This window comes from Ctenopharyngodon idella, chromosome 21, assembly GCF_019924925.1.
Source record: "Ctenopharyngodon idella isolate HZGC_01 chromosome 21, HZGC01, whole genome shotgun sequence".
Taxonomy (NCBI): Eukaryota; Metazoa; Chordata; class Actinopteri; order Cypriniformes; family Xenocyprididae; genus Ctenopharyngodon; species Ctenopharyngodon idella.
Window position 1 is genome coordinate 6640976 of NC_067240.1, and position 26914 is coordinate 6667889.

At 37.1% G+C, this 26914-nt stretch overlaps 1 protein-coding gene across 11 annotated transcripts in view; it reads left to right on the forward strand.

The window, feature by feature from the left end:
- The first annotated feature begins 210 nt into the window (after nucleotides 1–210).
- LOC127503612 (probable E3 ubiquitin-protein ligase HERC1) overlaps nucleotides 211–26914 on the forward strand; it is a 75796-nt gene continuing 49092 nt past the window's right edge. For 6 of the 11 annotated variants that reach the window (XM_051877629.1, XM_051877621.1, XM_051877622.1 and 3 more), the window contains exons 1-22: nucleotides 215–533; nucleotides 6725–7691; nucleotides 9569–9664; nucleotides 10147–10332; nucleotides 11979–12290; nucleotides 12462–12558; nucleotides 12865–13008; nucleotides 14304–14431; nucleotides 14543–14687; nucleotides 15160–15331; nucleotides 15696–15830; nucleotides 18789–18954; nucleotides 19525–19650; nucleotides 19912–20133; nucleotides 21309–21461; nucleotides 21687–21819; nucleotides 23164–23355; nucleotides 23530–23742; nucleotides 23848–24021; nucleotides 24697–24808; nucleotides 25201–25327; nucleotides 26685–26856. In XM_051877629.1, coding sequence (XP_051733589.1) covers nucleotides 6759–7691; nucleotides 9569–9664; nucleotides 10147–10332; nucleotides 11979–12290; nucleotides 12462–12558; nucleotides 12865–13008; nucleotides 14304–14431; nucleotides 14543–14687; nucleotides 15160–15331; nucleotides 15696–15830; nucleotides 18789–18954; nucleotides 19525–19650; nucleotides 19912–20133; nucleotides 21309–21461; nucleotides 21687–21819; nucleotides 23164–23355; nucleotides 23530–23742; nucleotides 23848–24021; nucleotides 24697–24808; nucleotides 25201–25327; nucleotides 26685–26856 — 4138 coding nt within the window. In that variant the 5' untranslated portion in view covers nucleotides 215–533; nucleotides 6725–6758. Of the gene's footprint in view, nucleotides 534–6724; nucleotides 7692–9568; nucleotides 9665–10146; nucleotides 10333–11978; nucleotides 12291–12461; nucleotides 12559–12864; nucleotides 13009–14303; nucleotides 14432–14542; nucleotides 14688–15159; nucleotides 15332–15695; nucleotides 15831–18788; nucleotides 18955–19524; nucleotides 19651–19911; nucleotides 20134–21308; nucleotides 21462–21686; nucleotides 21820–23163; nucleotides 23356–23529; nucleotides 23743–23847; nucleotides 24022–24696; nucleotides 24809–25200; nucleotides 25328–26684; nucleotides 26857–26914 lie in introns of all 11 variants that reach the window. The other 5 variants (XM_051877625.1, XM_051877632.1, XM_051877626.1 and 2 more) reach the window with 3 other exon arrangements.

Sequence of the window (26914 nt, forward strand, 5' to 3'; positions counted from 1 at the left end):
AACGAAAAGTTTTTTGTCTAATATTTATATTTTATTTCAGCGCTATTTCAATAAACAAAATGTTATGATAGTTTTACTTAACGATAATAAGTCTGATACAGCAATTGTAAGTAATATCGCAAAAACAAAAGCTAGACATAACGGACCCTTACGATGTAAACGTCATGACGTCACGACACTACGCCGTATGCGTAAAATCCACCGCTGTACGCGCATTCCTGAAAACGAACGCCGCAATTTTTCATGGCAACAGCTTGCGGAGCGGCAACCTACCCTACTATAAACACCCTCCAGCGCGAGATTAACCGGCATTTCGTCCTCGCATTGCGTAACTCCTCTTTGCCGGGTGGCGTTTAGTTATATTTAATTCAAAAGTGTTTATTTGTAAAAGTATATACAGGATATGGTTCATAATAAAGCGTAGCATTCACGTCCTTTCTGGTAGACAGCAGGTTTAAAGAGCCTTGCAGGGGGCAGTGGGTTGATCTGCTGGGCGTGAATGACATAAGGAAGAGAGAACATCGGATCGTTTGGTAAGCATTATTTACACTGTCTTTTTTATATTTTATTCGACAGTATGTGATAATGGGTTGTCGTATCTGTAGTTGATGTGGTATAGCTCTTTAAACAGTTGAGTTCGTCATATGTCAGCTATTTTTGTATCTATCACTGTTGTTGCTTTGAGTCCCAGCTGATGCAACAATATAAGTCTTGTCCAAGTGACAGTTCATGTTTCTGTGGTTACTGATCTGATTTTGGTCACGTTTTTCATAATGTGTTGTATTTTATTAAAGATAAGGGTTTAGATGCATAGTGGATTGTTTGACAGACCATATCTGATGCATTCTGGTCCACCATTAGCAGATTATTTGGGGTGATGTGGTGTTGGGGCTATAGATTGTAGGTTCAAACCACTGTTGTAAAAGACCAGGATGTGTTGCTTTAGATGCCTGAATGCTACATAGGTTTTAACCAGCTGAACAAAGCAAAGCTTCCTTGGTTAACCAGCCTCATTAGAAAGACAATATTGGTTGACCAGCATTGTTTTTTGCTTAACAATATGGTTATACTGGTCCACCAGCTAGACAAGCACCAAACCATAGATATTTATGCTGGTCCAAATTGGTCTTTACGGCAGAGAGCAGGTGACCCGTAAACTATCACCATTGTTCCTTCGAGAAATGCATTTAAAGGGACAGTTCACCCCAAAATGAATCATTTACTCGCCCTAACCCTAATGTTTTTCTGTCCTGCAAGCAGAAATATTTTGCAAAATGTCAACACTGATCTTTTCCATACAATGATAGTGTGTGCACATGATGAAAATATCATAGAATTAATTCATATGACTCCAACTTGAGCCAGGTTTGAAGTAAAAAATAACACATCATTTGTAAAGTGCTTTATTTGTCATTTTTGGAGCTTGGTGGCTCCAGTCCCCATTTACTTTCATTGTATTTATTTTATGCAAAATATATTAGTTTGCTTTTCACAGAAGAAAGAGCTTCACATCAGTTTGGAACGACATGAACGTGTGTAAATGATGACGGAACTTTAACATCAGGTTACTCCAGGATTACTGTTCCCATGTACTGACCGTCACCCAATTTTTTATAAAGCATAAAGAAACAAAACAGTGAAGGAAATTCTAGGTCTAATTCTATATGGGAAATAATAATCATTTCGAACTATTTGCAATTAATATTTGCATTAAAATATGCACATGTACATTTATTTGTATACCTAATATGTTGAAAATGTAAAACGTTTCTTAATTTTCTGTTAGGAATTACACGAATCACGTAAATGCATATTTTCAATTCAAAACGGCCTTATTTGGGAATAAAGTCGAGTAGTTTACATCACTGGATGTTACTGTCGGTCGTTTAACATTTCTATCGCAGGATCTATTGACAGAAACGCAATATAATATACATAACTATGTTTTCAGTGGTGTATAAAGACCTTACATAATGAACCGTTATGTTTTTATTACCTTAGAATGAGCCATTTCTATCTCATACACCACGGGTCCCCTTACATGTTAAGTCACTATTTTGCGCCACCATGTTTCTACAGTAGCCCTAAACGGACAAACTGCTCTACAGAGCGTTTTGATTGACTAGCTACTCTCTGCTGTCTCAGAAAAAGACATATTTGTCCTGTGTTGGCCACCATAGCTTCTCTATACTGCAATTTGCAACCTCACCGCTAGATGCCGCTAAAATTTACACACTACACCTTTAAATGTTTCACTATTTACGTCTTACCTCACTCTCTTTCAATGTTAAACTGACGCTTTAGCCATTTCTAATTATTGGGGGGGACTTGTCCCCCTTTCAATGTCTATGGTGATTACGGCCCTGGTTTTCAGGAGACATGTGGCTCTCAACACAAACCCCAAAGCTCAGCTTTTTAGTTTTACACCACAGTTGTGTGTGCGTATACCATCTTCTTTTCTTGTTCTATATATTGATGGCCTCTGTATGAAATATGATCACACTGGAAGGAAGTTTTAGTTGTCGCAGTTGCCCTGGATTAGTCAGGTGTCCAGACTATCAGCCCCCCAGACCATTCTGACTTGCTGAATTGAATCCACTTCAGTCTCACTTCAACAGAAGGTCAACAGTGATAGGCACTTGGCAGTGGAAATTCTTGGCTGGGGATCTTTATGTTTGTCTGACTCATTCAAGCTTAGTCCTTCACCTCTGTGGCTGGGAATGACCCTGTGGTTCCATGCGCTGTTTTTTTTTTTTTTTTTTTAGTTAACATCCTTTGTGAGTTTCAATCACTTTACTGTGGGCTTATTTTCAACACACGCATCTGAGATTCCAAGAAATACTTGAAAACATGTCATGAATTATTACCATTAAGACAAACGAGACACCAGATTGACATTTTTTATTACACACATTTTACTGGGTCATTCTTGTTATGCAGCATTCTTTTGAACACGTAACTTAAAAAAGAGAATATTATTGTGTTTATTAAATTATTAATGAATAATTTAAGAGCATATTTACATAAAAAGGTGTCACTGACTTTTATAATTAGGTTCTGGTCAGATGTGACTATTTACACAAAGACAAAGAAAATGAACAGGATGCTAAAATGAGAGTTGGCTTGCATGAGGGTGTCAATGTTAATATTTAATTTTGATATTTTTAATAGTTAATGTGGATATTTTTAACCATCTTTTAAGTTTTTTTTATAATATCATAATGATTTCTCTAATTTTATCAAACAGGATTGGATTTTTTAAAGTTACACAAAAAAGTAACAACACATAAAAATCATAAAATCCATTGCGCACTAATTATTGTGCTGTTGTTTTCCCACTGAAATGATGTCACTTCCAGGAAGATAATGTTATTAGGGAACTGGCTTTTAGTTAAAGGGATTTTACAAGAGACTAACAGGATGGACAGTGATATTGAGGACACAGAAAAGCCTGTAGATTGATTGCCAATTAAAACAATATTCCCAAGAAAGAAATGCTTAATCTAGTCAAATGTTATTTTTATTTTTCTCAAACCAAAGTCATTCTAAATGATTGCTAGAATCATCAGAAATCAATCAATATTAAGCTGCACAACTGTTTTAAACATTTAGAATAATAAGAAATGTTTCTTGAGTGGCAAATCAGCATATTAGAATGATTTCTGAAGGATCATGTGACACTGAAGACTGGAGTAATGATGCTGAAAATTCAGCTTTGGTCACAGCAATAAATTACATTTTAAAATATAAGAAAATTATTACTGTTTTTACTGTAGTTTTCATCAAGTAAATGCAGACTTGGTAAGACTTCTTTCAAAAACATTACCTTACCGCCAACCTTTTGAACGGTAGTGTAAGAAAACTAACCAATATGATTTTCATATTTTAAAAAAATAAGGCTATTTAATTATATTATATGTCCAACACATTTAGACATTTGAACATGAATCTGAACTTCTCAGAAGGAATGACCCAACAGCTATTTTGTCCTCTAGTTTAATTCGGAAAGGACACCCATGAGCTATCAGATCAACACTGGTTTAAAACTGCATGTTCTCTGCCTCTATTTTTAAACATGATCTAAAATTACTATTTGGGTGCATAACTACCTCTTTCTCATTATTAATAGTAACTTGTAACCTAAGATTGTCTATATTTACACCCATAGCATTGTACTCACGCCAATATGTCTGTTGTAAAGTGGAAACACCTCAGAGATAAGCTCAGCATCTCTTTTCGTAGTCCGCCACGTTAAGGACTTGTTGTTGTCATGGTTTTTGTAGGATTAGTCAGAGTTCCTGGGGAATGTGACACTTGGTCCCACACCGCCTCCCACATAACTGTGAAGCAGCTTTGAGAAGCATCCTTTTTATTTTTATACATAGTGAAACCGTAGAGGTTGCCGGGTGTAATACATTCTGGGGTGTAAGACTGGGCAGACGTGGAAGTGCTGGGTCATGTTGCTCATGGACACTAACCAACTGGGGGTGGTGGTGGTAATTTGCTCAAAGTGATTAAAGGCCACTGGGTTCACTGTTGTGAGAGTTTTCAAGCAGAGATGGAGGCAGGTGTCCAGGTTGCTCAATTCCCAGGCTGATGATGTCATTCAGGTTTTTTGACCTGGATTTCCATTTTAGATCCGAGTCATACTGCTGTCCAAGTGTTGGATTGATCATGTCAGTCATTACTGATTTCCAAATATAATCAAGTAAGGTTTCATATTCATATGTTAGCTAGTCATATGTTTTCCAAGACAGAAATAAAATATCATGAGTAGGTCTCTCATCCTAACCACCGGAGTTCCTTATTTCCTCTTTTTATTCTCAAAAATGCAAGTAATCCCTTTTCACAGCATTGGAAAAGTTGCGCAAGTTAATATAGTGTGTGGTGAGTAAAAGATAAATAATCTAATTAATAAATATAATCAGGCTATCATTCGAAAGTTTGGGGTCAGTAAGATTTTTTTTTTTATGTTTTTGAAAGAAGTCTCACAAGGTTGCATTTATATGCTCACATAATAGGCTACAATGTGGTTGGTTTGAACTTTGTGTTCATTCCTATGGAAGCTTGTTTCCGCCACCTAAATAAAAAAATTAAAAAGGTAATTGCAACTTTTTATCTCAGAATTCTGACTTTTTTTCTCAGAATTGCGAGATTTAAACTTGCAGTTGTGAGTTATATAGTCAGAATTGCATGATATAAAGTCAGAATTGTGATATAATGTCGCAATTCTGACTTTTTTTCTCATAGTTGCGAGTTTTTATAATGCAATTCTGACTTCATCTCATAATTCTGACCTTTTTTTTTTTTTAGATATAAACTCACAATTGCGAGTTATAAAGTCTGAATTGCGTGATATAAACCTGCAGTTCTGACTTTTTTTCTTAGAATTGTTTATATCTTGCAATTCTGACTTTTTAACATGCAATTGCAAGTTATAAAGTCATAATTGTGAGATATAAACTCGTAATTCTGAAAAAAAACTTCAGTCTTTTTTCCCTGACAACTGGACATTATAACATGCAATTGTAAGTTTATATCTTTTCACAATTCTGACTTTATAACTTGCAATTCTGACTGTATATCACGCAATTCTGACTTTATATCTCGCAATTGTGAGTTTATATCTCGCAATTCTGAGGGAAAAAAATCAGAATTGTGAGATAAAAAGTCGCAATTACCTTTTTTTTTTTTTTTTAATTTTTTATTTCATGGCAGAAACAAGCTTCCATACATTCCTGACATGTAAGATTAAAAGGACAGCAATAAAAAGTGAATGCTGGAATAATAAAAATGTCTCCATTTTCTTTGGAGTATACAGGTATAGTTTGAACTAATACATCACATACTCAAATTGAGTTTTTTAAACGTCACAGCTCTCAAAGGGATATATTCATTGTTACATCTTCAGATGAATGCTAACTTTCTCTCAGGTTGGAAAGAGACCCAGAGAGGAGACACCCTGGTGCTTTGAGGCTGTTTTCATCTTAACATCACCTCTCATCAGATTATTTGTAGGCTAGTTACAGCCGCTGGAGTCTGTAATCAGTTTTACACATAATAACTAGATTAGGGTGAAGTCTAAACCTTCTGATTAATGTGTCACAAATATGTGGGGGGGTGGAGTGGGAGGGTGTTGGGTCAGTGATTAATCGCTTGTTAATCTATAATGCATGACCATCGTTGTCATCTGCAGCGGCAAGTAAGCCGTGCTTATGTCAATTATGTTCCTCATGTTCAATCAAACCGTGCCTCAGGAAAATGACCTTGATTGACCTTGACAACTTTTACTGCCATTTGCCTTAGAGCATCATGAACTTAGAACAACATCAGTCTTCCTGAAGCAACCTGGGGTTAAAGGTGTTGTCACATTAGCAGCACAACAAAGTTTTGCAGGAAAAAAGGTCCAATGTCTATTGTCAACAGTGTTATGATGCATGAAGCAGCGCTCACACGTAAGTCACTTTCAAACTCTGTTGGACAATCCGTGAAACATGCAAAACTGATCATGCATATTCCTTTTGAAAATAAGTGGATTTCACCAAGCAATATTAAATGTGACCACACTTTAAGAGTCTTGTTCAAGAGTACAATGGCCATGCCTCATTTTAGAGGGGTTCATATTGGCAACTTTCTGATTTGTTTGGAAGTATTGGACTCATATTGAAACTCTAGATATGTCTAGAACAGTATCTTACTTTTGTTCTTTCTTTCTCTCTTGCAGCTATGTGCCTCTTGTGTGTGAATAATGTACAGTGATGGTGCCTTCTCAGACCCACGTGATGCTCAAGTGGCAGGAGCACCTGAACAGCTCCTGGGCAGCAGAGGACAGCATTCAGACAGCCACACGGCACGGAGCGGCTGCTCTCTATGCAAAACTGCTCTACAACAAGGAGGTTGTAGGCTTGGCCCAGCCGGTTCAGGACCTAATGGGTCCCCGCTTGCCTGACTTCCAGTACGAATCCAGTGCTGAGGAGGAGAAGGAGGAATATCTGTCCGCGCTGCTACACAGTCAACGATGCCTGGCCCATCGCATGCTGGCAAGGACCCCTTTTGCCCTATCCCTGCACCACAGGCTAGTGATCCTCCAGAGGGTGTTCTACGCCCTCCATAGCAAGTATCATGACCGATTCCGAGCACCGCTGCCTCCCCAGCCCTCATCCTCCAGTGCAGAAGGGGGCACTCTTGAGTCAGTGTCTGAGCCTTGGCCAACAGGCAGTTCCCGTTCGAAGTCGGGCACAGACGTTCTAATCGAAATGGGTGTCCGGACTGGGTTGAGTCTCCTTTTTGCCCTACTGAGGCAGAGTTGGCAGCGGGGGCGTCTCGAGAACCCACCAGATGTCGCTTTGTGCAATGAGGTACTGGCCACTGCGTCTTCAGTCCTGGCCGCACTGCCTCCTCTTTCCTTGGCCAACGAGAACAAGATCCCAACAGTGGGGCTTGACTGTCTTGCACAAGTTGGAGACTTCTTGAAGAAGACGGCAGTCAGTGGATCTGGGGCAGATCGGGCGGGTCGCAGGCTAGCCCTGGAGCTCCTTCTCTCGCTGGCCTTACAAAGAGGGTCCTTGCGCTTCCTTCTGGAGTGGGTGGAGGTGGCGTTGGCCGCCTCTGCTTCTTCCACCACCTCTGAAACAGTTGGAGTGGGCTACGAGCTGATCCATCAAACACTACAACAGATGCGCCAGCACACGGTGTGTTCCTAGACCATGCGGTTGACCTAGCGGTCATGCTAATAGCATAAGTGAAGTAATATACAGTAATGCTAATGGATAATGGGCACTAATATAGAAAGCTGTGCCTCTTTTGCACACAGAGAGAGTATAGAGTTACAGTGCTGAGGCTAGGCTAACACCCTCCATTTGTTCATCCCTCCCTCTGCACTTAAAGGAAATTGTTGTTGCTAATTGTTACTGCTAATACATTAGCAAAATAGTGTACCATTATTCTATATTCCTCTCATGGAGGGCAGGAATGGCTCAAACATTTTTCCTTGCTCTAAATAAGATTGTGGCTTTCATTTGACCGAGAGCTCTTGGCCGTCTTCCCAGCTCTGAAAGCCGCCTGAGCCACACCAGACCCGCCATGTGCCGTGCTCTAATTTATTCATGTCTTAATCAATCTGAAATATGTCTACTTCAATGCTTTTGTGCTTGAAGTTCAGCAGAACTTGTTCCCCATATTGAAGCAACTGTTTGTTTATAGATTCCCCTACTACAGAGTACAATGTTAATTTGTTCTCTGAAAAGCTAGCTGGTTAAGCACATTGGTGCCAGTATGGAAACTGAGACTACTGTATCTTCTTAATCTTAAATCAAAATATAATGAACCAATTTTCTTTTCATGGTAATGTAATATAGGTTGCTTGGCCACTGGATAACCAATAGCCAATCAGTGGTTTAGATGTTGCGTTTTAGCCAACCTTAGCTTTTAGGCCACTTTTTACCTTACAAATCCTACTCTACATCTTGTTTTCTCAATTAATATTTTGTTTCAATCAGTTACAGAAGTGACATGGGTTTTGGTAAATCTTGCCTTCAAATTGTTTAAAGGTTCAATGTGTAAAATTTGTGAGGATCTATTGACAGAAATGCAATATAATATACATAACTATGTTTTTAGTGGTGCATAAAGACCTTACATAATGAACTGTTATGTTTTTATTACCTTAGAATGAGCCATTTCTATCTCATACACCGCGGGTCCCCCCTCCATGTCAATTCGCCATTATACGTCGGCATGTTTCTACAGCAGCCCTAAACGGACAAACACTCTACAGAGTGCGTTTAGTCACTATGTTGTTGTTCTTCTAAGTCGTTCGTGTTTTTAGAGGCAGCTTGCATCGTCACTACGTTGAATACGCACAAAGTAGTAGTAGTAGCCGTCGTCTGGTTTATTAGAAGCAGAGACCGTTCTTTGTTAGAAGTATGAAGAAACCTCATTGCTTCTCACAGGCTACTCTCTGCTGTCTCAGATGACATCTTTGTCTTGTGTCGGCCAGACGGCCACCGTAGCTTCTCCGAAAGGGAGGGGTGCGAGGGGTGTGCGCCGTTAGTTGCAGTTCGCAACCTCACCGCTAGATGCCGCTAAAATTTACACATTGCACCTTTAATCGACCATCTGAATGCTAATTTGGAAATATAAATACATGCTGTTAACTTGATCTTCCGGTGAAACGACAGACTTCTCTTTGGTGATGAATGTTGTACTTCCAATCATTTAGTCCGCTTTAACCTCCCCTTTCTTACAGTCGACTGCAAGTTTGCATTCAGCCTCCATTCAATAAACAGCAGACTGATAGAAGTCCTCGTCCTAATTCTTTTTTCTTTTTTCGATAATCCATTTCACTCTGATGTACATCATAATATGTAAGAAAAGATCTGTCACTACTGTTGTTTCATTGTGACTTTAAAAATAAAGCAGCATTTTATTTTGAGTTAAAAAATTTATATGTATACTATCAGTTTTTTTTTTTGGTTCTACAGTACTTTTTTTGAACAATCCACTGTTGCACCAGTTAGCTGTATATTCTAGCTGCAAATATTGTTTAATTCATTGTTTGTTCTTACAGGCTTTTCGCGGTGAATCCGTCAATACTCAGGTGCTGAAGAAAGATGCAGATGGACTCTGTAGCCTCTCGCATGTTGCTCTTTGCCTTTTTGAAGAGGTGTGTTTGTGCGAATAAATCTATAAGCAGTGTTGGGGAAAGTTACTTTTAAAAGTAATGCATTACAATATTGCGTTACTCCCTAAAAAAGTAATTAATTGTGTTACTGTTTATGTAAAGTAATGTGCTACGTTACTTTTGCGTTACTTTGTTTGTTTTGTTTGTTTTTATAACAACAAAAAAAGTTCTATTTTTGGCAAATGTAAAGGCCCTTTTACACCAAAAGTGAAATGAATACTATTTAAAAAAAAAAACTCAGATATTTTGTTGTAAATTTAAAAGTAATTCATTACTTTACTAGTTACTTGAAAAAGTAATCTGATTACGTAACTTGCATTACTTGTAATGCGTTACCCCCAACACTGTCTACCTTATAAGTGTTCACAGACTGAAATATCAGGTGTTATTAAAGATATCTCGTGCCAAGTCAGAGAGACTAAATAAATAAATCTTTAATCTGTGTGTGTGCGTGTGTGTTATAGATCTGCACCCTGGCCTCTAACTGCTTGTGCTCATGCAGCACAGGCTCGTCCTCTTCCTCCGGCTCGGAGAACGATGCTGTCATGGTGTACGTGTGGGGTAGCAACAGCAGCCATCAGCTCGCTGAGGGAACGCTGGAGAAGATTTTACAGCCCAAACTGGCTCAGGGCTTCAGTGATGCACAAATGGTGTGTGTGGATTTATGTTACTCAAGTGTATTGAAAATCCAAATAACTGGAAGCCATCATGAAGCTAACATTAGTTTCAACATAGACAGTATGAGAAGCAGGAGAAAGACCACTCAAAGAAAAAATTAATGAGACAGATCGCAACGCTCAATTTGACAGCTGTACAAAAGAGCTTTTAATTAAAAGATCTAATTGTTTTCTTGGTAAAGGCACACTCTGGGCTGTAAGCTCATTTATATTAGATGGACAAAAACATGGGAAACATAGTTTTGTAGTCTAATATGTCATAAATAGCACAGGTATATTTGTAGAAATAGCCAACAATACATTGTATGGGTCAAAATTATTGATTTTTCTTTTATGCCAAAAATCATTAGGATATTGAGAAAAGATCATGTTCCATGAAGATATTTTGTAAATTTCCTACTGTAAATATATCAAAAATTTATTTTGTGAGTGGATATGCATTGCTAAGGACTTCATTTGGACAAATTTAAAGGTGATTTTCTCTCTATTTTGATTTTTTTTTTTTTTTTTTTTTTCTTCCTGCACCCTCAGATTCCAGATTTTCACATAGTTGTATCTCAGCCAAGTATCGTCCTATCCAAACAAACCATGCATCAATGGAAAGATTTCAGATGATGTATAAAACTCAATTTAAAAAAAAATTACCCTTATGACTGGTTTTGTGGTCCAGGGTCACATATGAGCTTTATAAGCATGTCAGATTTTATGGATGAAAGAAATGCTAGCTTGGTGTTAAACTTTTTGGAGAAATATTTAACTGTTCAAATAGAGAGAAACAGAAGACTTTGGTTCCACTTTCCTGTATGACAGAAAAAAGTGAGATGATGTAAATTAATTTATTAGTTGCATAATAAGAAATGCATCATATGGGACCAGTGACTGTGTTTTTTGTTTTTGTAAAATGATTTAATTAAATATGCATATTGAAATCTCATAATATAAGGGCATATTTTGTAATTTTTTTTAAAGGGCACATTTTTTTTATTGGTTCTTTTTTTCCAATTTTGTGTTCATTCTATTTTTAAATATTTGTTTATTTTATTGAAGGATTTTGTCCCTTTATTTTAGTTTTTTTTTTTTTTAATTTACTTTTTTTTTTGCTTAGTAAGTTAATGTTCTTTTTTTGTAAAATGATCAAATTTTTAGATTTTTGATGATTTTTTTTTCTCATTTTTATATTTTTATTTTATATTTATTTATTTATTTTATTGCTTTTTTCATTTTTAATTACGACTTTAAGAGGCAACAAGAAGTGATAGTTTTTTATTTATTTATTTTACAGTCATAATGCAGTTATAATGCAGTCAGGGTCGTATTGGTCATTGACTATATTATAAATAATAGTAAACTGTACCATCTAAATTTCTTTGTTTTCTCTCTAACAAAATATATGTGTTGTGCAAAGTTTGGTTATCTAATCTGGAGTAGCGTTCAGGCCCAACAGTCTCTGCTTTTTAATACAGACATGTCTTTTCATTATTATTGCGAAATACAATTTAGAAAACAGCAGCCACATCTTAATAAACTGTGCCCTTTCACTAATACAGTTTAGACGTCCTCGATCACAGCTGATTCAATTCACTCGGCTCTAAATGGCGCTTTTCTTTTTCCACCTGCAGATTGAGGCGGGCCAGTACTGCACGTTCTCTGTATCTGCTGATGGTGCCGTGAAGGCTTGTGGGAAGGGTAGTTATGGCCGCCTGGGACTGGGAGACTCTAATAACCAGTCTATGCCCAAGAAGCTGGTTCTGGAACCGCCTCGCACCATGAGGAAGGTGTCATCTTCCAAGGGATCAGACGGACACACGCTGGCTGTCACGGCGGAGGGAGAGGTGTTCAGCTGGGGAGACGGAGATTACGGCAAACTGGGCCACGGGAACAGCGCCACGCAGAAATACCCCAAGATTATTCAGGGCCCACTTTTAGGGAAGGTGAGAGGAAATAGTGTTTTCTACATGCAGAATGTAGCTTTTTTCTAATTGTGTCTAATCAAAGGTATTTGCTCAAGCAGCCACTAATATTTCTTCAGAAAATGTAAGAAACTAGTTTGTATTATCATTGCATTTGTAAAAGTGTGCATGTTTCCTGTATGTGTATTGCAGGTTGTGGTGTGTGTGTCTGCTGGATACAGACACAGTGCTGCGGTGACTAATGACGGAGAGCTATACACCTGGGGGGAAGGCGACTTCGGTCGACTCGGTACATCACTGTCCTCTTACAGACCCTCAACATCACTGAACACACACACACACACACACACACACACACCTAAGACCTGTGTATATGTTCTCAGATGTAGTGTTGTCAGTGAAATACAATTCACTATTGATTTCTGTGAGGTGGTTTTTACGGTTTGAATGACTGCTGTGCACATTCAAACCGTTTTTAATCCACAGAGAAATTTGTCAGGCAGTCGACAAGATGCCTGATTCCTCAGACTGAGTCAGACCGTTGTCAGTCCTGTCTGTCTCTGTCTTATTTTTACTCTGTCTGTCTGTCATATAGGTCATAGTGACAGTCACAGTCGTAACGTGCCCACTCTGGTCAAGGACATCAGTGGGGTCGGGCAAGTGGCCTGTGGCAGCTCTCACACCATTGCTGTGGCTCAAGATGGCCGAATCGTCTGGTCCTTTGGAGGAGGGGACAATGGTAATATTTCATATCCACCTTATTTTGCAATGCAAAAAATGGTTACGAAAATATCAATTTGCAATACTAATTTGAATTGAAGAAGTTTACATTTTACACCAAAATCAGTAATAATTTAATTTCCCATGAACATTTTCCATCATCTCGCTGAAGTGTATTCGGAGACCAAACAAAAGTAATTTAGTCATCCCATCACACAAAGCACTTTTTCAACATGTACAGACTCTCTGAGTTAGTAAATTTGCTATTTGGTGATTAAAAAATCCTCAATTCTTCATGAAGACCGAAGTAATTTTATTTTAATCAAGTTTTTGCCTGGGTATTCGACCAATATTTTTTTATTTAATTTAATTTAATTTAAATTTATTTTTTTGAATTATTGAATTATGAATTTTGAATGAATTATTTTATTTTTTACAGATATTCATACTGATATTCTCTATTTACTCCCCCTCAAGGTGTTCCAAACCTATATGAATTTCTTTGTTCTGCTGAACACAAAGGAAGATATTTTGAAGAAAGTTTGTAACCAGGCCGCTTTGGGGCACTATTGATTTCCATAGTAGGAAAAAAAATACTATGGAAGTCAATGGTGCCCCAGAATTGTTCAGTTTCCTACATTCTTCAAAATATCTTCCTTTATGTTCAACAGAACAAAGAAATGTATACAGGTTTGGGACAACCTGAGGGTGAGTAAATGATGACAGAAGTTTCATTTTTGGGTGAACTATCCCTTTAAGTAACATTTTTAGCTTAACACACAGGTAATAATTAAAAATAATATCTATCTATCTGTCTATCATTCTATCTATCGTTTTATCACCCAAGGAATATATGTGAGAATAGATTTTCATGTTTTTTCACACGAATTGAATATATAACTATATAACTATAACTATACACAGTTTACAGCAGTTTTGCTGCTTGTCAAGGTAAGGTTCTGGATCAAACCCACATACGCACGTAAAGAACACATACAGTATGAGACAGTAAAGCTCTGTACCCTTTACAGGGCTCACTTCTGCCTTACAGAGTGAGTAGGACATGGTGACGCTTACTTTTCATAAGTATAGCAAGAAAAATCCTTTAATGCAACACTATCAGACATAATATCCACAGACAAGCCTAAACATGTTTGAAATGCAGCCATTGCATAGTGTTTTTATAAAACAAAATACAGAGCCAATTGTTGAAACAAGTACTGGCATGGCCTCTGAATCTGATGCACCTTAAATTACTGTTGTCCATGTTCAAGGGAATTCTGTGTGTGTGTAAACGTTGTGTTTGTGTTACAGGTAAACTGGGACATGGTGACACAAACCGTGTGTACAGGCCTAAAGTGATTGAAGCCCTGCATGGCTTCATTATCAGGAAAGTGTGTGCTGGGAGCCAGTCGTCACTGGCTTTGACATCTGCTGGCCAGGTATACACAACCTCTCATTTATCCCACTGACTTTAACTAAGTAAATATGTACCGTTATATACACCCATATAAATTCTCGTGTCTCTATGTTCTCCTGTGTGTGGTATGCAGGTGTTTGCGTGGGGCTGCGGCTCGTGTCTCGGCTGCGGCTCGTCTGAGACCACCTCACTCAGACCTCGACTGATAGAGGAACTCAGCATCACTAAAGTCATCGACATTTCCTGTGGAGACAGCCACTGTCTCGCTCTGTCTCACGGTGAGATATATATATATATATATATATATATATATATATATATATATATATATTATGCAATTTCTATATTGATTTAATTTATTGTCATTTTAGTTTTAGTAATTTTAGTACTTCAATTTAAACTTAATAATTTCAGTTAGTTGCAAAGGCTACATTTTCTACATTTTGTTTAGTTTTTTTTATTCTAATATCTGTATTTTATTTTATTTCAGCTTTATTTTAGTTACAGAAAATAATTGTTGACAGTTGCAACATTTCTTTCTTTTGTGGGACACAAAAAAGAGGGTTTTGAAGAGCCATACTAGTTACTCTTCAATATAAATACAACAAATGGCTAATAACGCTTTCAAGTCTTAAAACGGACAAAAGTAGTATGTAGTTATTCACTGAAATGAAATTCTCAGATTTATGTCACATTCATTTTTTTTCTTTATAAAAATGCTTATGTAATTTTATTGTTTTTTTGTTACAGAAAACGAAGTGTTTGCTTGGGGCAACAATGCCATGGGCCAATGTGGGCAGGGCCACACCTCGACGCCAGTCACCAAACCCAAGAAGGTGATTGGTCTAGAAGGGGTTTCAATACAGCAGATCACTGCAGGCACCTCCCACAGCCTGGCCTGGACCGCAGTTCCCACAGACAGGTGAGGAGAGAGACAAAGACATATTTCATTAGTTATGATGAGTGATTTGATTGCTTTTCCACAATGCATGGACAGTATTTCATTTCTTATGCCTCTCATTGCCTGTGGATAGTGGAAATAAAAAGCCCTCACTTCCTTATTTAAACCCAAAACAAAAGCAGTTTGTCCTGAAATGAGTTTGAGCCTACAGGAAACGAAAACATTTTCATATTCGTCATGCAAATCAAAACCCGTATCACTCCATCTGGTGTGAGTTTCACCACTAATGTATTAATGCAATCGCATTTACATTTTCCATTATTCAAAGATGTTCACTTAACATTGTTTTCCTGGGATGACTGAATGTGAATTATGTGCCTGGCAGGCAGCTGGTGGCTTGGCACAGGCCGTTTTGTGTGGATCTCGAGGAGAGCACGTTTACGTACCTGCGCAGTTTCCTGGAGCGTTACTGCGATAGTATCAGTGGAGACACACCACCTGCACCTTTCCCCTCTAAGAGGTAAATAAACACACTTGGACCAGCACCAAACAACGATTTACAAATGATGTCCTATGAATTGTGTTTTGCACCATTAATGATTAAACAATATAATGTACAGTATAATGTATGTAGAGGCATGCATTGTCAGTTATTTCTGTTGTAGAAACAAATCATGCAACAGATCTTGCAGATAGATAGGTTGGTGGATAGATGCATGGTGTGAATCAGAAGAATCAGCTACTATCCAGGGGGTCTTTTTGCACAGTGGTGGGCGACCTGTGAGACTCCTGACATTTGACAAGAAACGCTTGGAAGCAACACGCATGCTTGAATATTCACATTTGATTTATTGTGGAAAATAAACAGCAAAGAGAAAGCAGGCATTAATTTATTTATTTAAATGTATTTATTTATTTTATTGTATTTATTAATTCATTTATTTTTATTTATTTTATTCATTTTTAAAAAATTCATGTAACTTTTTAAATTATTTTATTTTTTATATTTTCATTTTTATGTTTAAATTATTAAAAATACTTTACACTACTTTATAAAATGAATGAATTTATATGGATATATGGATCACTGAGATACTATTATAGTTTTTATTAATATTTTATATTAGATTTAATGTTTAGATTTTACATTTTCATTTAATTTCAGTTAAATTTCACTTCATTTTTGTAGTGTTTTTTTTTAATATGTCTATTTAGATTTTATTCATTTTTATTTCAGTTTTAGTTTTTTGGTGCATCAAGTTAAACTAAATGTCTTTTTTAATAATTTAGTAACATTTATTTTTTCAAGTAACAATTTTTTATGTTTTTTTGGTAACACTTTACAAAAAGGTTTCATTAGTTAACATTAGTTAACCACTTTAGTTAACATGAATTGCACTTATACAGCATTTATTAAAGGGTTAGTTCACCCAAAAATGAAAATGTCATTTATTACTCACCCTCATGCCGTTCCACACCCGCAAGACCTTCGTTAATCTTCAGAACACAAATTAAGATATTTTTGTTGAAATCCAATGGCTCAGTGAGGCCTGCATTGACAGCAATGACATTTCCTCTCTCAAGATCCATTAATGTACTAAAAACATATTTAAATCAGTTCATGTGAATACAGTGGTTCAATATTAATATTATAAAGCGACGAGAATATTTTTGGTGCGCCAAAAAAACAAAATAACAACTTATATAGTGATGGCTGATTTCAAAACACTGCTTCATGAAGCTTCGGAGCGTTATGAATCTTTTGTGTCGAATCATGATTTGGATCGCGTGTCAAACCGCCAAACTGCTGAAATCACGTGACTTTGGCACTCTGAACCGCTGATTCGACACAAAAGATTCATAACGCTCCGAAGCTTCATGAAGCAGTGTTTTGAAATTGGCCATCACTATATAAGTCTTATTTTGTTTTTTTGGCGCACCAAAAATATTCTCATCGCTTTATAATATGAATATTGAACCACTGTACTCACATGAAGTGATTTAAATATGCAAATGTTTTGCTCATTGTTAGTTCGTGTTAGTTAATACATTAACTAATATTAACAAATGAGACCTTTATTGTAAAGTGTTACCATTTTTATGGTTTTAGTTTTAGTTTCAGTTATAATAATAACTCTGATATGGATTGATGGATGGATGCTTAAACCATGCCAATCTGATGCATGGACATTTGCAGTGTCAGATGTCAGTAGTCTACAGCTGTAGACTTCAAGCTTTAAGATTACATAAGAGCTGTCATACAGATTATATAATATCGCAGATATTTCCCTGCTGAGTCCACAAGATGGTAAGTGATGCATGTTGACTTTGAGGTCAGAACATTTAATTCTGCATCAGTATCTCTAAAGAAAGAGAGAGCGTGTGTGTGTCAAATGTCTTAATGGTCCCATTATGTGGAAGCTCCAAGAATACCGTTACACTTTATATGCTTTAGGCATCTTTATTCTTTTAGTGGTGCTAGCAAAGGTGAGCATTGTTACTACGGTTACTATTGCTCATACTCAGGGAAAGTAATGCATTACAATATTGCGTTACTCCCTAAAAAAGTAACTAATTGCATTACTTAGTTACTTTTTATGGAAAGTAATGCGTTATGTTACTTTTGCGTTACTTTTCTCATCTGGGCTGGGCTGTTTGTTTGTTTGCTTTTATAACAAAAAAGTTCTATTTTTGGCAAATGTAAAGGCTTTTTCACACCAAAAGTGAAATTAATAAGCCTCAGGCTGAAGGAAATGCAAATTTATCCCTGTACACACCTGTATGCTCATATTTAGTCTAGAATTAGTCTGGAATAACTATCATGTTTACACAGCGCACACAACGCCTCGGCACTTACTCCTGATTTCTCTCAACATGGGAACAGGAGAGTTGTCAGTCAATAAATGGGAAAACAAAGTAACTTGCATTACTTATTTAAAAAAGTAAAATAAGTACTCAGATATTCAGATATTTTGTTGTAAATTTAAAAGTAATGCGTTACTTTACTAGTTACTTGACAAAAGTAATCTATGTAACTCGTGTTACTTATAATGTTACCACCAACACTTCTCATACATATGAAACCCTTTAACTCCTGCCTCTAAGTTTCTGCATCTACTTTTGATTTTTCCCTTAGATCACTACATAGCAACCTCCCAAAACAACTAAACAACTGCATAGCAATGCCTTAGCAACCACCTAGCACACCTTAGCATCGTGGCAGCGAGTTTTGCATGGGCAAGCAAGAGATCTGGTTTATCAGAGTCAACGTCAGCTGCTGAAAGACACTCACGTAACTGGAATGTGACACACACACACACACACACACAGCCGCAGGGGTAACTGGCACAAGCCCATTACCATCTTCATACCCACAGGGATGGGGTCAGAGCAACATATGGCCTGGCACGCGGTAAAGGTCACTTTAGACTTCTCATCTTCAAACTTCTCACTCTCTCCCTCTTGGTTTCTTTCCCAGGGAACATCACCAGTTTGTGTTGTTGTGCATGAAACTGTTGTCCATCCACCTGTCGCTGGCCCACGCAGGGGGAACCGGGGCCACAGTGCTGGGTGCTCAGGGTCGGCCCCTCAGGAACCTGCTGTTCAGACTCATTGACTCTAATGTACCAGACTCCATACAACAGGTCTGCCATGAAGAGTTGTTGTTTCTTAGTTGTTGCTAACTCAGTATCATCTACAGTTATTGTTATTGTGTAATACACAATTTTCACATATTTACATTTATAATTCACATATATTCATATATGTGGTTTAAAAGGATAGTTAGACCGACAGACAGACAGACTACTGTGACTCTTTTATTACACATAATTTTGTGTATTATATTAAAATTTGGGTGTTTCCATCTAGCATTTTTTTAAATGCAGTATCTCAAAACATATTTTATGTTCAAGATTTTTTAAAACGCACTCCAGCAGCATTACAAGATATACTTTTTGGCTTACACAACAGTAAAACAGTAAACAACTTCAGCCAATCAGAATGCTCGCATATGCTGCTGGAGTTCTGCCCACATTTTAAAAACACTAAGATGATGGAATCCGTTGGCTCTGTTTTCTCTTCGAGGGAGTTTGCAGGGAACACGACTTTTCACAACCTTCAGTGTAACTGTTTTGACTGAGTCATCTGTCACAATGCCAGTATTATGAGTCATTCCCTTCACTGTGGACATTAATTGTTGTGTGTGTGTTTAGGCTGTAATGAGCACGCTGTCCATCGGAGCGTGTCTGTTGCTGCCTCCTCTCAGGGAGAGAACGGAGTTGCTGCACTCGCTGTTACCTCAGGGCCCGGAGAGCTGGGAAAGCCTGTCTAAAGGACAGGTACTCAAACACAAACACTATTAAAGTTTGGGCTGTTAATTCATTCAAAGTTTTAAGTGAATTAATCACATCATATACTGATTAATTCATTGAATTACTTGCATATATCCATATTTGCTGAGAAAAGTTCTCAAAACTCAAGCTAAAACTATGTTTCTCAACCCGTGTCGTTCCATTGCGCTCCAGTTGTTTTTACAGTATCATGTAAATATTGTAGTTAATGCTGATTATTCAGTGATATTACTGTTTCCCCTTCTACAGCGCCTACAGCTGGATATGGTGCTGAACAGCCTGCAGGAACAGAGTCATGTGGCATCCCTGCTGGGATACAGCTCGCCTGGGGAGTTGAGTGCAGGTCTGGCACTGCCGCCCACCCCCGATCGCCCCACAGGAAGTGTAAGCTCAAGTTCAGAAGCTCCAGACCACCTTCACCTGGCCGAGGTCCTCCTGAAGACCTTGCTGCTCAGCATTGGGTTCTATACGGTCAGTACAGTGGTTCAACAGTTGTCCACGTTGACAGACAAAAATTATGCTTTCTATTTCCAAGCCTTGGTTTAATTTAATTTTAATTTAAAGAATTTAAAAATGCAGCAAGCATATTCATTTGCATCACTCCCTCTTTCCCAAAGACATTTTGGAAATGGACTCCAAGTTTTTGATTTTTGAAGTAATGATTCCAAGTTTTTTTTTTTTCTTTGCTGGTTTCGGAAAGGAAATATGCTTTTAAAGCTGACATTTGATAAACTGACATTCATATACCTGGCATTTTGTCCCCTACATTAGAAAAAATGGACTACTTTTGGAAAACCACTTTTTTTTTTTTATCTAGAATTTTTTTAAATGTATAATTTTGCTGGTTATCATAATGTATTATATATAAATAATAATTAATATAGGAAAATATAATTGATAATATATATATGTAATATAATCATTTATAATATATACTACTGTTAAAAAATTTGGGGTAGGTAAGATTTATTATTTGACTAAAAATACAGTAAAAACAGTAATATTGTGAAGTATCATTACCATTTATAATAACTGTTTTCTATTTAATATATTTTTTAAATATTAAATTTTTTCCTGTGATGCAAAGCTGAATTTTCAGCATCATTACTCCAGTCTTCAGTGTCACATGATCCTTCAGAAATCATTCTAATATGCTGATTTGCTGCTCAAGAAACTTTTCTTATTATTGTCAATGTTAAATGTGCTGCTTAATATTATTGTGGAAATTGTGATAATTTTTTTTTAGGATTCTTTGATGAAACTAATGTTCAAAAGAACAGCATTTATTGGAAATAAAAATATTTTGTGACATAAATGTTTTCATTCTCACTTTTGATCAATTTAATGCATCCTTGCTGAATAAATAGTTCATTATAAAAAAATCTTACTGACCCCAAACTTTTCAGCAGTTGTGTATAATAATAAAAATTTAATATAATAATTTATATTTACATTCATTTAACCCCTCTCTGATCCTCTCTGACTTCCTGTAACTCCTGTGTAGTAAATGGACAATCAACTGTAGAATTTATGTTCATGAAGAATTTATGTTCAATATATTTTGAGGAAACTTTTAGCAATCAAAACACAAATGTTCTCCTTTCCATTAACTCTGTTCCCCTTTTGAATGTTGTTTGTACACACAGGAGCGTGCATTTGGTGAACTGGAGAAGAACAGTGATAAACAGCGGTTCAGTCAGTCCCAGAAACAGACGGAGGCTCCATCACACTTCCACCACCTGCTGTCAGCCCTTCACAGACACCTGCTGGCCCACTGCTACATCCATACAGGCGCTGAGGTACAACAACAACACATTTAGTGTTAAAACCTGCTCCATATGATACCTTCCTCAGGCTGCCAGTTGCAGTGGTTATGGATTGTAGCTTCAAGAAACAGTATTCTGTTGTGTGGGCCCGTTTAGTCAAAGATGCTTAATTCTTGTTCCAGAACACAGAAATGGAGGCGGACTGCATAATGAGTGTTTAAAGAACAATTTTTTTTGTTTTGTTTTGTTTCTGTGTAGGATGACAGCAGCGTAGTGCTGCTCCATAAGCACCTGTGCCTGCTGCTGCCATACGCAGCCGAGACCTTCAGGAGATCCACCATTCTGCTGGATGAGAGCACACTGGACAAACATGTCATTAAGAAACTACACAGTAAGAACACACATTATGTGCCATCCATTCGTCCATCTAATCGTCCATACATCCATCCACTAGGGGTGTAACGGTACGGTTCGGTACATACCTTGATACGGTAGGATATTGGTACAGCAGGGGGGAAAAAACAAACCATTTTTTTTTTTACAGGTTTACTGAACAAAGTATGTCTGTCTTTAAAAATATAAGAATATCTGTCAATATTGCTGTAATTGACAGCAACACACAATGCAGTTTATGGTGCTTTTGTAATTGGGGAAAGAGATTTGAAGTGCTTACACATTTGTATATAAAATAGGTTAGCAAAATATTTATAGCAAAATAATAAGGTTAGAATTTATCCGTCCATCTATACAGTTGTCCATTTGTCCATATATTTGTTGATCCGTCTATCATTCTGTCTGTCTGTCCATCCATCCAGCCTTCCATCTCTCCATTCATTCCTCTATCTTAGCCATCCATCCATCCCTTCATCTGTTTATGTAGACCTCATCCATCTATCCATCCATCCATCCATCCATCCATCCATTAGGGCTGCACGATAAATCACAATTAACATGAAATCACGCTTAAACCCATTTGGCTTAGTGCGATTATTATTTTTTTATTATTTTTTATAAATGCGCAGCTTGTCAGTAAAGTGCGGCTCTGTGATCAGTAGTAAATGCTGCTCCATCTGAAAGCACTGCAAGTTTTAGTCGCTTATAACATGCATTTGAAAAAGCGACAAACATCTTTCCAAACATGAGAAGCATTTATGAAACTCGTGTCCAACAAAAGACAACATTTAATAACATTTTTACTCCAAACTCACTTCATAACATCAGTTGAGTGTTTGAAAACATCCTTCTGTGAGATGATGTGGCTTCTTACACAGAATAAGACACACAACATATTATTTAAAGGCTATGTCGATTAACATTGCATTATAAATATACTTTATTATCATGAAAATACCCGAGAAGGCTTGAAGACCTCATATAAACCATATATTGTCGTAGTCGCGTGTTTATTAGTCACGTTTAATCAAAGCGTTTCAATCTTCTGTTTATACAGCTACAGCGATGCCCATAGGGATTTCCTGCAATGATATGTTATACTTCTGCGGGGCATATTTGGAGTTTCTGTGCTCTCACCAGAAACTCCAAATATGAGTTTCTGGCTTTGAGATGGAGCAGCATTTACTGCTGATCACAGAGCCGTGACAAGCTGCAAATAAAAAATACCGCAGCCTTTGCCAAATTGCATGCGGTTTAATTTCAATTTATCGTGGAGCCCTACCATCCATCCATCCATCCATCCATCCATCGTGTATTGAGTTGTTTGTGTGTTTCTCTGTAGCTGTGCTGTTTGGTTCGGTGGCGGGCAGTTTGTTGTGTCAGGTGACGTACTCTCTGCTCCTGCTGCCATTGGCTGTCGTCAAACCCCTCCTCCCTCACCTGCTCACTCTGCTTGAACATCTCAACGAGCTCAACTGTTACCTGCCCAACACTTCACACCTGGAGGACATGGAGCTGGAAGGAACCTCACAGGGTAAGTGCCAGAAATCAGAATTTCTGTCATTCTCTGAAAACATTTCAAATACCTTAATGATTTGTTTGGCATCCTGACGTTTCAACTTATTCAATGACAAATGACAAATCATCACAGTGTGATACACTGTGAAGAAATTTACTGAGATGGGCACACACTTCCTTCCTGTTGCAGAATCATCAGAAACCTCTGAGCCAATCCTGGCGCCAGAGTCAGATGACTGGGCATGGCTTCTTGATCTGGAAAGGTCTGTGGCTCTTGCCATTGGCCGTTGCCTGGGAGGTATGCTGCAGGGCTCGCCCCCTTCCATCCAGGAGAAGACTGCAGAGTTCTGGCTGTGTAACCCACTCTTGAGAAACGGGCTGGAGATTGACTTTGAACAGCTGGGTAATGACCTGCCACCAGGGGGCAACAGCCCTTGTTAAAATTGTGAGGCATAAACAGATGCATAAATATAGATAAATAAATAAATGCTCATCTATGTTTCTGTAGACTGGGCAATGGGTTGGCTGACTGAGGCTGTGTTCATGGGTTGTGGAGATGTGAGACTAGCCGAGTTGCGCCTGTCAGAAGAGAACACAACGCTAGTGGAACTCGCTCTCGGCTCCCCGCGAGAACCCGCCAGCGCCCTCTGGAGGAAGATGAAGGAGTATGCAGCGAGTCGAGGTAAGAGAGGCTGCATTTGTTAAGGTTTATAGAATATGAAAATAAGGTAAAAAAAACATTGCAAGACATTAATTTACAGACATTTTAATGTTTCTGCGGCACTAGTGGCATTTGCCCCATTTGATCTAACAAACTTGAGCCATTGTTATTTTGTCTGGCCTGTTTGAGACAGTATTTGTTGTTCTGTATACCATGGTACTCAATGATTACCATACTGAAGTACCGCTATGGTGCTTTAGTTTAGTATTTATTATTATTATTATTTGAAACAATTCTATTTATAAATAAATTTAATATTTTATGCTTTAAATAAATATTTATTTTAAAGATCTATGAAATATTTATAAATATAAAATTATAAATGTATAAATTTAAATGTTTTTATTACACAAAATAAAAAAATAAACATTTAAAAATAATATATATATATTATACATTCAATATTTAATGTTTCTTTTTATTAAACATTTATATTATTTTATTATGTGAGCAGAAAGACGCTGTAAAGTAAAGTAATAGAAGAGAAACAAACCTTGCATAGCTATGAAGAAAATCAGCTGCCTATTTAGTACATTTTGTAATTGACCAATCAGAGTCAGATATTACAGATTACAATAAGCTCTGTCATCATGTGCATGTCCAAATTTTGACCTTGACGTGTGTGTTTTTATGTAGACTGGGACAGTAGTGGATCAGTGGGAGACTCTCTGTTAGAGATGGCGTGTCGCTGTAGTTTGGCCGCTCTGCTCAAACACGCCGGCCTTCATGAAGCCTACTGGCAGGATAAGTGAGTGAGATCCACACATCGCCCTCTGTCTCTCTTTTTACCTAGATCTCTTTTTTACACCTTTATCTCCCCATGTCTCACTTATACCATAGCATAATGAACTCTGTAATTAGTTGACCCAGATTTAATGAATATATGCTCTATTTAAAGAATGGCTCTATATGTGAATATTAAAGTGTCAGTCCCTGTCCCTCTCTGTGCTGTGTGAAATCTCACATGATAAATGCCTCAGCCATAATGACTCATTTGTGAGAGTGAGAGTTTAGTGAATATGAATTGACAGTCATGAATCTCAAATAAACCTTCTGGAGTGTTTGGACAGCAGCAGGGATGAACCGATAGTTTAAACAGTCCATTAATGTTTGTGTGTGTGTGTGTGTGTTTGACTGCAGATATGAGCCTTGTGAGGTGCTGACTGAAATATATCAGGTGGTGTATAAAATCCGCAGCACTCTGCTGTCGTATAAGGAGAGCATAGGAAACACAAGCAGCGCCCAAACAACAATTACCACCAAACAGGTAAAACATGTTAATAAACCAGTCACATTTTATTTAAATATATATAATAGGGTTTAAATGTGTTTAGGCCACTAGTGAAACTAGTTAAAATTAACATAAATGTTGGAATATCACATGATCAATGTCACACATTTTATTTCATTATTGACTTAGAGAAATTCTATATACCCTACCGCTCAAAAGTTTGGGATCAGTAAGATTTTTAATGTTTTTAACATAAGTTTTGTCTGCTCGCCAAGGCTGCATTTATTTGATTAAAAATACAGTAAAAGCAGTAATATTGTGAAATATTACAATTTAAAATAACTGTTTTCTATTTGAAAACATTTTAAAATGTAATTTATTCCTGTGATACGAAGCTGAATTTTCAGGATCATTACTCCAGTCTTCAGTGTCACATGATCCTTCAGAAATCATTCTAATATGCTGATTTGCTGCTCAAGAAACATTTATTGTGTCAAACTGTACAAAATATTTGTGTACAATATTTTTTTTTTCCAGGATTCTTTGATGAATAGAAAGTTCAAAAGAACAGCGTTTATTTGAAATATAATTTTTTGTAACATTATAAATGTCTTTACTGTCACTTTTTAATGCATCCTTGCTGAATAAAAGTATTAATTTCTTTAATTTCTTTTCAGAAAAATAAAAACAAAAATTTTTACTGACCCCAAACTTTTGAACAGTATTGTATAATGTCACAAAAGCTTTGTATTTCAGATAAATGCTGTTCATCAAGGAATCCTGGGAAAAAAAAACAAAACAAAAAAAACAAAAAACGTACACAGTTTTTAACATTGATAATAATAAGAAATGTTTCTTGAGCAGCAAATCAGCATATTAGAATGACTTCTGAAGGATCATGTGACACTGAAGACTGGAGTAATGATGCTGAAAATTCAGCTTTGATCATAGGAATAAATTACTTTGTAAAATATATTCAAATAGAAAACAGCTATTTTAAATTGTAATAATATTTCACAATATTACTGTTTTTACTGTATTTTTGTAAATAAATAAATGCAGCCTTGGTGAGCAGACGAAACTTCTTATAAAAACATTAAAAATCTTACCGATCCCAAACTTTTGAGCGGTTGTGTGTGTGTGTGTGTGTGTGTGTGTATATATATATATATATATATAATATATATATAAAATAATATTTCACAATATATATACACTTATTCTTTAGAAACATGCTAATGAACTTGGGAAGTTTGTCACAAATTTGTTACATTTTAAGACAACATGAAATGTAATAAAATGCAATAACTTTCCCTACCTCTAAAACAACTTTATGCATCCAGATGACATTAACCGATATTATTACTGTTCTCACATGTTTTGTCCTATCCAGGCTTCATTGGGCTCTCAGAGCCCCAGTGAGGACAGGCAGGAGGCAGGGAGCTCAGGAGAGCAGACAGGAAGAGATGCGGATCCCAGCAGCCAGACGCCCCATGCAGCTGAACACAACCAGGACGATCCCTTAGAGGAGGAGACGCCCAGCATCAGCAGTATGTACCTGCCGGGTAAACACTCTGCTTTCTGCGTTCTTCCCTCTGTGCTTCTGTCCTGACCATATACCAA